Consider the following 9,723-nt stretch of genomic DNA (forward strand, 5'->3'; position numbering starts at 1 on the left):
ATATGTGATTCTGGGAGATTAGCCTCGAGTTAAATATATCGCAAATTAGCAAGTCTGCTATCTTTGTTCTGAGGAGTATAAGACAAACAGTGCAAAGTAAAGACCGTCAATAAAATATGAAGGAAAATGCGAGGCAGAGGCCGCAGCTTCACAAAGCCGTCATCGTCTGATTATACAGACGCTTTGCAATTCAGACAGATTTATGCAGCTTGTGAGGAGCACTTCCAACAGGTTTATTGATAAATTAGCCTCCTATTATGCTTTGGGGAATATATTGATTATTCCGTAATGTCAACACTAAAAGAGTTGCCAAGTGCAGTATGCGGTATCGATACGGTGCCTTCAAAAAAGGAAAGAATAAGGACGACAAAGGACACTGGGAAATATATTTTTAATTGTTTTACCAGGCATTGTTCTTTTTCTTTTTCAGATTCAGAACTTAAAAAAGGTTCATATGTTCAATCTACTTTCCCTTCAAAAAAAGAAATGTTCTTCAAGGTCATTTTTAAACATTATAAACAATTAACAGTTGTAAAAAGGTCTGGTGTGCCTTCCTGTAGTAGCTCGACAACCAGTCAATTGGCATCAATCTCTTTTACGTCGATACATGATACAAGTGTTCATATAGAAAAATATCCAACAGAACAGGTTCTGTGTGAGATCAAGTCTACCAAATCTATACATTGCATCTCAAAATCACAATATTCTACGGATGCAGCCTTCAAGTAGGTGGTTGTAGAAAGTGTTCAGCTTTGCAGTAGCGTGCAAGTGTATGCACGTCTGTGTGTGTGTGTGTCTGTGTGTGTGTGTGTCTGTGTGTGTGTATGTATGTGTGAGACTCGGGCGTCCAGAGGGGTAAACTACAACTCCACAAGTACGGAGAAAGAAGTACGTTGCTTTGTGGAGGGTGAGAAGAGGTCACTGTGGAGCTGTGTTAATGTCTTCTTCTACACGTGTTTTTGAGGCAGATATTCAGAAGTAATTTATCGACAAGTTACTATGTTGCTTTTAAAACAAGGTGCAAACTAGACTTTTAAAAAAAGACGTTTCGGCTATTTGAACAGACATTTTTGACAGTCCCATTAGTGATACTGATTGGACTCTTAGCCAATAAATAAAGTAGGATTTTTGGTTTCTTTAACCGACAAACACTGGAACTAGATGGCCTGAGGTCTCTTAAAATCTCTGAAAAAGGACCCATAGTTAAACATGAACACTTGTACAGGAAAAAATGGGGGTCCGTACGCTGCTTTTGCTCCCCTTTAAAGAAAAACTTATTCTCTGAAGTTATGCAACAATGTAATACATAATATATGTATAAAATTTCTGTCATAAGAATAGATTCCTTGCTTGGAAGCAGAGGAAGTATGCAGACATTTTGCCTTTTTCTTGTCCTTTTTGCTCTTCCGTTACTTATTTTTGAGAGGAACTTCTAAGCAAATATTGATAAAATGTCAACATAAAGCACCTTAACATACAGGCCATTAATTCCAGCTAAGGAGGAATTTCAATGAAGGGACTTTTAGGCAGGAGATACCTTTTTATGTGGGGATTGAGGGAAAAAATTAAAACCACCATCACTGGCAGTGTGGTTGATATCATGCTCATGCCTTAAGCTCATATTTCCTATAATATATAGTCTTAAAATCTTGGCAGATATGATATTGGTGACATGAAAAAAAAGCATTTGGTGAAGCAACACAACAGTGAGAGAAAAATTGCACACGATGAGGAAGTGATTCTCAGTGAGGTTTAGTTCTATCTAAGGAAAAGCCTGAATCCCCAGGCCAGCATCAGAAGCTTCCATACACTCGGGAACAAGCTGCAGCCCTGCCGGTTCACAGGGGTTTATGCGAAAAAGGCTGTGTTCATATTTTTCAGTAATAACTTCGGGGAACAGTCTGAGTGACTTCACAGGAGGTCCTAGGTTCTCTTGCTACCCAGTCTTTTAAAAACACTGACAGCCTTGAAGTCCATTTGAGCCCCGAGTCCACAATCCCCCGCTCCTGCTCCCGCTAGCACTCCTGCTAACGCTCCCGCTGCTCCTCCAGCCCTGGTGCTGCTGCTCACCTTTGGGCTTGCTATGCTGACTTTCTCCTGGGCCTTGGGCTTGGTGCTGGTCACCCTGTTGTCCTGTGTGTCGGTGGGCTGAGGGGCCACGGCCGCACTTTGGTGCGTGGCTGGGAGCTTGCCCAGTCTCTGAAGCACACTCATTTTGGCAGGGGGGAGGCCATTACACGAGGAGGAGGAGGTTGGAGTGTCACTGGGGGGGAGTTTGAATTTGCCTCCCAGCCGCCGCAGGGTGGTTGGGGCCCGTTTCTTGGGAGGCTCCTTCCGTTGCGCGGAAGCGGTTTTCTTGAGAACACCAGCGTACTGCAGGACCGAGCCTTCGCCATCACTGTCCTCTTCATCCACTTGGACGTTTCCTGTCCTGGGCCCCTCCTCCTCTTCATTCGCTTGATCCAGACGACTGAACACACCAGTGGGCTGCCGAAAACACAAGCGCTGTAAGCGAAGAAGCCATTTTCTTTCTCTAGCCATTGAAACCCGCCGATGACTCTCACCTTGCTGTTGCTTGTTGTCGTGTCAGCCTTCGATTCGGCCCCGAGTCTGGCAAACACTGAGGTGCGATTCAAACCTTATTAAATTAAAAAAAAGAGAAAGAAAGTTGGGTTTCATATGACTGGCTCCTGTTATGACAACTCATGTGCAGAAGGCAACATAAAAAAAAAGGAAATGAACCACATACTTGCTGATTCTAAAGGACACAGTCAGACAGACACGATGAAATCATACCACGTGCATGCAGGATTAGTAGGATATGTACTGATTAAAAATACATACATGTTTCTTCAAAGGCCCCGTGTTGCCCCAGTACTGACTTGGCAATAAACAATTACAGCGCTCATCATTTGATTTGCTTATTAACCCTTTCTCAGCGGAAAGCTGGTTTGTCACTGTATGAACATGCTAACAGCAGAATGGTGGAAACACTTTATATAAAATGTAAAATGTTTATGTAAAAGGCCAAATGAGTCTTTCTCTTGATGAGCCAAAGTAACCCTGGCAGTGATGACAAGGGCTTCAACTGGTTTCAGTTAAGGATGATTTGAAATAGACTTGAGAGACCAGAATGTGTATTTGAAAGTAGTAATAATGTCATTTTTCGAATAAATTGCAAAGCACTGTATACTTGCTATTTGGTTTCAAATTTTGAAAGTGACTTCTGTAATGTAGAAATATTACAGCGTTCTCAAAAAATAGCAGCACCTCCAAAAAAAAAAGATTTGAGAAAAAAATAATAGCATCATTTATTGCTTACTTCTCTGTCCATGGCATTATTTACACATCATGTGTGACGTATTCATTTTGATATGCTAGTAAGAACTATTTAAGTTAGTAAATATGTGGACAACACTTTTTTCAGTTTCATATTGTGACGGATTTTATTGTATGCAAACGGCAGCTGATCTGAGCAAAGACAGCAGGGCAGGAGTATCAGTATGTGAAATATTAGTGAAATCAAATGGTAAATAAATGAAGGCCTAGCAGAGAGACAGGTGAGTGTCCTGATGCAGGTGTAGTATAACAGAAGCCAGGAAGAGTTTTTTAGTGTTGATTAGTCGGGATGGGCAGCAGCATCATGGCGTGAACTATCAGCAAGGCGCCCGAACCACAAGGTCAGGCCTACCTTTCTTGGCCTGCTGGGCCAGGATGCGGCGTGTGCGTGCCGTGGTGCCTTTGGGCATGTTGATGATGTACTTGCCTTCCATCTCAGCTGTTACACGCCGCCGCTTCACTGATGGCAACCCATTCCCCTCATCGGCCGGCTGATTTGTGACTGGAAAAGGGTTGGGCGAACACGACGTTAACGCCCGATAAACAAAGAGGGCACGACGTGTGCAAGGCGAAGGGCAAACATATACCTGCTTTGCAACTTTTGTTTGCTTGCATGTTGGATACAGTGACAGAGAGGCGGTTGTCAGGGCGACGGGCTGGGGTGGCCGGCGGGGAGTCGTGGCTCAAAGCGTTGGCAATCATACGAGTAGCAGCTGGGGAGAAACAGAAATTGTCTTAACCAGCTGTGATTTAACTTGTGGTTCTAAATACAGGAAAATGCATCCTTTGGCTCAAATATGCAATTTTCTCTGACCTTGTTTTCTCACTTTTAAAAATAATAGCTGCTGTTCTGTGGACATAAACAAATTTATCTCACAATATGAAATGTAAACTTCATAGGACCTCGGCTGATTTTGGACTAGTATGGAAGCACAGGCAACTCTTTTCTTTTGCAGTAAATACAGTTTAAATCTAACACTATTTTTTCACAGGACATGTATCCAAATCACACAAGTATAACTTATGAGACATTGCAGTAAAATATAAAAACAGCCATGAGATCTACCATCAATTTCGAACAGCAGGATTTCCATGAGTGATAAAGACGGGCTTTTCTATTCAATGTGTTCTGAAAAATGCTATAAATGTTTCAAACAAATGTGTTTCATTCACACATATATCATTTAGATCACAGTTATGAAATAGAGTATCAATAAACAAGCTTACCTGCTGAATAACAAGAACAATTTCAAATAGTTTAACCATATACTGCCATTCACCCGTAGCTTCACCACTCTATAAGAAATGCTTGATGGGATCCTTAACATTGACAATAAATGAAAACAAAATGTGCCAATGGTATCTAAAGATGATCTAAATACAGTCCTGAGGAGGGAGGAAAGTTAAATTGAACATACGCGTATTGGCCGTTCTCCTGAGTTCTGCTTGAACACTGGTTTGTCCTAAAGAGATAGCTTCTGTGGCCATTTTGCACATGTCCTGAAGATGAAGGGAAAGGCGTGCATGACAAGGGTTAAGGTTTAATTGATAGTAAACAGTGCACATTCAAACACATCAATGAGCTCCGCTGAGGCCAGTGCGAGGGCATAAACAAACAATAGCCCATGTCTTCAGGGGTGTTTGGTTTGTACATGCCTGAACACTTCATAAGACAGCCTTTTCACTTCAAACCTTTCAAAGTCGTGTCTCACCTGCCTGTAGACCTGCTTGGCATGTTTAAGAATGGCAATAATGTCTCCAATGACAGTGATGCCGAGGTCCATCATGATGTCCTTACTCAGGTCCATGAGCATGTTTTTCTGAATTCTGCAGGGATGGAGAGAAGATGTACAACAGTTTGTGCACCCGTGTTCCTTCGCATCAAAGAAGTAAGGTACTGCACAAACTTTCTTTTTATTTATTTTTTATGTGACTAAAATATTGATCCTTCAGCACAAAAATGACTGTCGACCGCTCTGTTGGTGTCAAAACATGTCCCCAATTTACCTGTTGTCCACGAAGGAGACAGCGTAAGTGACGGCGAGGCCAGGTGGGATCCCTGCATCTTTGAAAAACTGAATCCATTCTGAGGTGGCTGAAGAAAAAAAGTCAAACTTTCAGCATATTTAAGACCAATTGCATTGCGGACATGTATTGATTGATGCCTTAACATTTTAGAATGTTAATCACAAGTTTCGCAACACAAAAAAATGGGCAAAGCCCTTTTTTCCCCATACTAATTTGTGCAGTTATAAATGAAAAAAACAAATAGAAATATACCAGCCAATCAAACAAGTGATATGCATCTTCTCGTTGCACTGTTCAGTCAAAGTGAAAATATTAAGATCTTCTCAGCTTTCAGTATAGAAACCACCTGAGAATAATCGGGTATTATGTTGCAATCTACACTTTAAACAGTTTGTTAAAGAGTTTGTCATTAAACTCACTGTACTTGAGAAACACGATACATAACTGTTCAGAAACTATTCAGTTCAAATGACTTTCAAGAAACCAGACCACAAGAGCAATATTTATATGGTTAATGAGAAATTCTGTGAGGTTTAGCAACACCTAAATGAATTATGAGACAAACTTACATTGACCGCATCAGGGTATTAACAAAAGAGTTAATAACTAAACTGTAATATACTCATGTGAGAGTGATCAAGGTTGACTGGTCTTGTAAGTTTGGTATGTGTGGAGATAGTCGGTCTGGCCTCTGCTCTATTTGTGACCACAGTCAGAGTAATGTGGCCTTACGTAAACACACAGCTCCAGTGATGATGGAGCTCCGGCAGGCTGCAGACGTGAACCTGATGAGACAGCAGCATGCCGGGCGGTAACACAGGCTGACCGGGGCCAGCTGGACGTTACTTTTAATAGCGATCATGACACGTCTTGTGGCTGAAGTACAGGATCGAGAGTGACGGGAGCACAACAGCTGCCACAACAATGGCTCAGCCCCGCTGACTCTGAATGAAATGACCGACTCGGGTTAAACTCATGCGGTGCCTGAAGTTGTAAATCAATCCAAGCACATTAATGTTCGATTATCGATTTCGATTTAAGGTCATTCATTTTGTCAATCAAAGTGGGACATGGTGCTCTTCCCCAAATCAGTTCAAATCGGTTGGCTAACGGAAGCGCAACGCAAAGACAAGCCACGCTGAATTCCTCCAAGGGACGTACATTCTCAAAAACAAATTTTGAGGTTCGTTGTTAACGGGTTTTTTTTGTCAGTAAACGTGATAACGGTCATTCAGACGCGAATGGAAGCCGGTTCGTGTTAGCATCCTGCGTTAGCCTCACTTGGCGGTACCCAGAGCTACCAATTAAAACTGTTAACTGCCGTGGTCTGAGTTTTCGAGAAGCGGCCTGTTGGGTACCAACGAGACGTTTCTTCCAATTCGTCTAAGGGACGAATTTATGAATGGAAATAATGAAAATATAGACACACGGTAACCGGGCCTTTATGCTCTCACCTGTTGTCACGGACGCCATGTTAACGCAGACGTTGGGTAACGTCACATCCTCAAGCGACGTCACATCCGCTCAGAAGGTTTTACTTCGGAATCTTTGAACGCTAGAGGGCGTTACAGGCACAGGACGCAAAGCCTGAGCGCTTGGCTTAGGAAAAATGTAACTATATAAGGGGGCATTAAACGTCACGCTTTTTCTAACCATTCCCTGAAAAGAAGTCAAAATGCAACCTTTTATTCTACTATAGCCTCGTTTACTTTATGAATACCCTTTATTTTCTCTGGGTGTATTATATTATGCCAGTAGCCTGCATAATAAAACATGCAAGTTGTCTATATGAACGGTCTTGAATGTGCCCTTTGGAAAAAAAAGCGAATACATCATCTTTGAACCATAATAGGCCTGATTGGGTCAAAATAATCATTAACATTATTCGATTGGTCTTTTAATACAGAAATTCACGGTGGTGGAAATCAGACTAATTGATCCAAAATCAATTTTTAGTTTCTGAATGAGAACTTGTTTCTCTTTTTGGTTTCATATAATTGTAAACCGAATGTGCGAGACTTTGTGAGAAAGAAGCAGATTTGCAAATGAGTTGACTGTGCATGTACAGAATTAGAGTGGAAGCATCCAACTACTCCATGGAAATTGGCTGCGGAGGCTTTGTTGGAAAACACGCCCAATGATTCTAGAAGGCTCTCGGATGTCTGGGCAGAAGCAGAGTAAGACATTCTAAGAACTGAAAGAGGCGGAGCAGGCGAGTTCCTGGCTTTTGCTCAGTGGGAAAGAAGTGGAACATGCAATTGACCAAGGGCCAGCTCCAGGGGGCGGTACAGATGCGTTTCCATTGTTGCCCCCACTGCCTTTAGATGTTTGGGACCAATGGGTGAAACGTATGGGAGGAGGAGTGAGTCTGCAGCTCAGAGGCAATGGGGGGAGGCCCTGCAGTGCTGGTAGCTGGAACCAAGACATTAGCAACACATCCAGTGAATCCTGGAGGTTCTGAGTAGGTGCATATGTCGATAGACCTTCTTGACCAGCACATCCCACAGGCGTTCCATTGTATCGACTTCTGCAGATTTAGGAGGCCAAGTCAACACCCCCAGCTCATTGCTGGCTTCCTCAAACAGTGTAGCAGTGTAGGTGCTGCGAAAACACCATTTCCACGAGGGTGTAGTTTCTACAAACATTGCGAGGCCCAGAGTTTCCGTCAGAGCATTGTCAAAAGCCTCCATGTGCTCCCACTGGCTTGCCCTACTTCTCATAGCGCATCCTGGTGCCATATCTTCTCAAGGTAGGCGGCTCAAGCGCATACGGTCATTTAAGTGATGTAAAAGCAGCTATAATTCATCAAACCAGGCCATTTTCCCTTTTCCTCCATTAGTCTGCGGTCCACTTCCGATGCCTATTGTATGCGCTTTCAATACAGAACAGTGGTCAGCATGGACCAAAGTTCACCAGGTTCACCAAGTTTGCCCTCTTCGGACCCCATCTGGGAGGCTCTGACCGCCACCAAACCGGAAACACCCGACAAGAGCTGCAGTTCTGGAGATTCTGTAACACCAATTTTGCCCTTCCCGAAATCACTCAGTGCCTTACGCTCGGCCACTTTGCCCGCTTCCGACACATTGACTTCCAGGATAGACTTTTCACTTGCTGCAAAATGCTGTACTATATATATAAACCTCCTAACTGAAACCCTGTTGAAACCTGACAGTCAACCTGTAACCTAAAATCTAGTGATCGATATGTCAATCAATTTTCTTTTCTTTGAACATACAAGTAAGCGGGATCTTATGTGACAACGGCTCACGGAAGAAAATACACACGAGACACTTTGGTATATGATGTTTATTGATACAGTTTCTTCACATGTTGGAAAATAATTAAATTTGGTCATAACATCACGAAGAGGCAAACCACTCATCTTTTGCAGTCTGAAAATTGAGACTGTATCACGTGGAACATCGTAACATTGACACAAAATAGGGCCAGAGGCTGAAATATATAGAGATAATCAGAGAGCAGAAACTGGCGAGTTTATCACACACTTTGGTCATTTTCAAGCATTAGAAACATTGAAATCCAACTTATAAAAATAAGCAAAGAGCACTTTATAGTAATGTGCAGGAATCTAGTCAGTTACGTAGGAATGCACTGAAAAATAGCAAAGTCTATATCAGAGCACCATGATAAGAAGGGGCTATATGTGATAAGTTAATACGTCATATTTCCTTCTGGCTATGAATATGATAAAATGACAGCCTTTTCCTCAAGGATACATTTTAAGCTGATGAGGATTAACAGATGTAACACCGGGAATGAACATCGACAAAAAGAAATGACTTACGAGGAATGAAATAAGCCTCGGATGGGTCTCCGCACATCATTGCGAAAGAAAAAAAGAAAAGAAACAATATTTCTTTTCAAATCACTGCGATGCTGTTGTGAAAAAGTCACTTATTGAAAGTAATGAATACCCTCTACTAGTTCCAACAAAAAAAAACAACAGCAAAAAAAGTGATAAGCATAGCAATACATCATCACACTGGACATAAAGTAGCAGTCAGTATGATCACTGCATGATTTGCTACATTTTGTTTATCCAAGAGGATAATAAGTATTGCATTTCATACCAAGGAGAACATCGATAAGAGCAAGAGGAGACTTGTGGAAAAATAAGAATCCAGCCTTCATAAAAAAATAGGAAAGTTCTAAGCCATGATAACCATCTTACAGTAGAGGCGAGTGCAGGCTGGCTGGTTGGTAAATACCAATCCTTTTCCACCTACTGCCTTCTGGCAACCCACAAGTGATCGGCGCAATAAAGAAAATCAACAGCGATAAATGAAAAAAAACTGATGTTCGATGACAGAATGAGTCTAGCATGTTGTGTGGTGA

At 42.1% G+C, this 9,723-nt stretch overlaps 1 protein-coding gene across 3 annotated transcripts; it reads right to left on the reverse strand.

Moving 5' to 3' along the window:
* Window positions 1-374: 374 nt before the first annotated feature.
* c18h19orf47 (chromosome 18 C19orf47 homolog) lies at window positions 375-6,857 on the reverse strand. 3 transcript variants are annotated; one of them, XM_086164038.1, is made up of 9 exons: window positions 6,822-6,857; window positions 5,347-5,434; window positions 5,052-5,166; window positions 4,758-4,839; window positions 4,154-4,189; window positions 3,927-4,052; window positions 3,767-3,841; window positions 2,565-2,638; window positions 375-2,487 (listed from the first exon to the last, which is right to left on the reverse strand). In XM_086164038.1, the coding sequence occupies exons 1-9, from the start codon at window positions 6,838-6,840 to the stop codon at window positions 1,924-1,926; spliced, it is 1,179 nt and encodes a 392-aa protein (XP_086020164.1). In that variant the 5' UTR covers window positions 6,841-6,857; the 3' UTR covers window positions 375-1,923. The 3 variants fall into 3 exon arrangements, with proteins under 3 accessions (XP_086020164.1, XP_086020162.1, XP_086020163.1); XM_086164036.1 differs by having other exon boundaries at window positions 3,692-3,841; XM_086164037.1 differs by lacking the exon at window positions 4,154-4,189 and having other exon boundaries at window positions 3,692-3,841.
* Window positions 6,858-9,723: the final 2,866 nt, after the last annotated feature.

The sequence above is a fragment of the Fistularia commersonii genome, chromosome 18, assembly GCF_037954325.1.
Source record: "Fistularia commersonii isolate RoL2024-O1a breed Wild chromosome 18, RoL_Fcom_v1.0, whole genome shotgun sequence".
Taxonomy (NCBI): domain Eukaryota; kingdom Metazoa; phylum Chordata; class Actinopteri; order Syngnathiformes; family Fistulariidae; genus Fistularia; species Fistularia commersonii.

Bases quoted from the DNA above. Each gene is read 5' to 3' on its own strand.
- c18h19orf47 (XM_086164036.1), bottom strand. The intron at 4,190-4,757 runs GTATGTTCAATT...TTATGTCCACAG, and splicing joins CAGGAGAACGGCCAATACGC to AACAGCAGCTATTATTTTTA. The intron at 2,488-2,564 runs GTGAGAGTCATC...TGTTTTCGGCAG, and splicing joins CGACAACAAGCAACAGCAAG to CCCACTGGTGTGTTCAGTCG.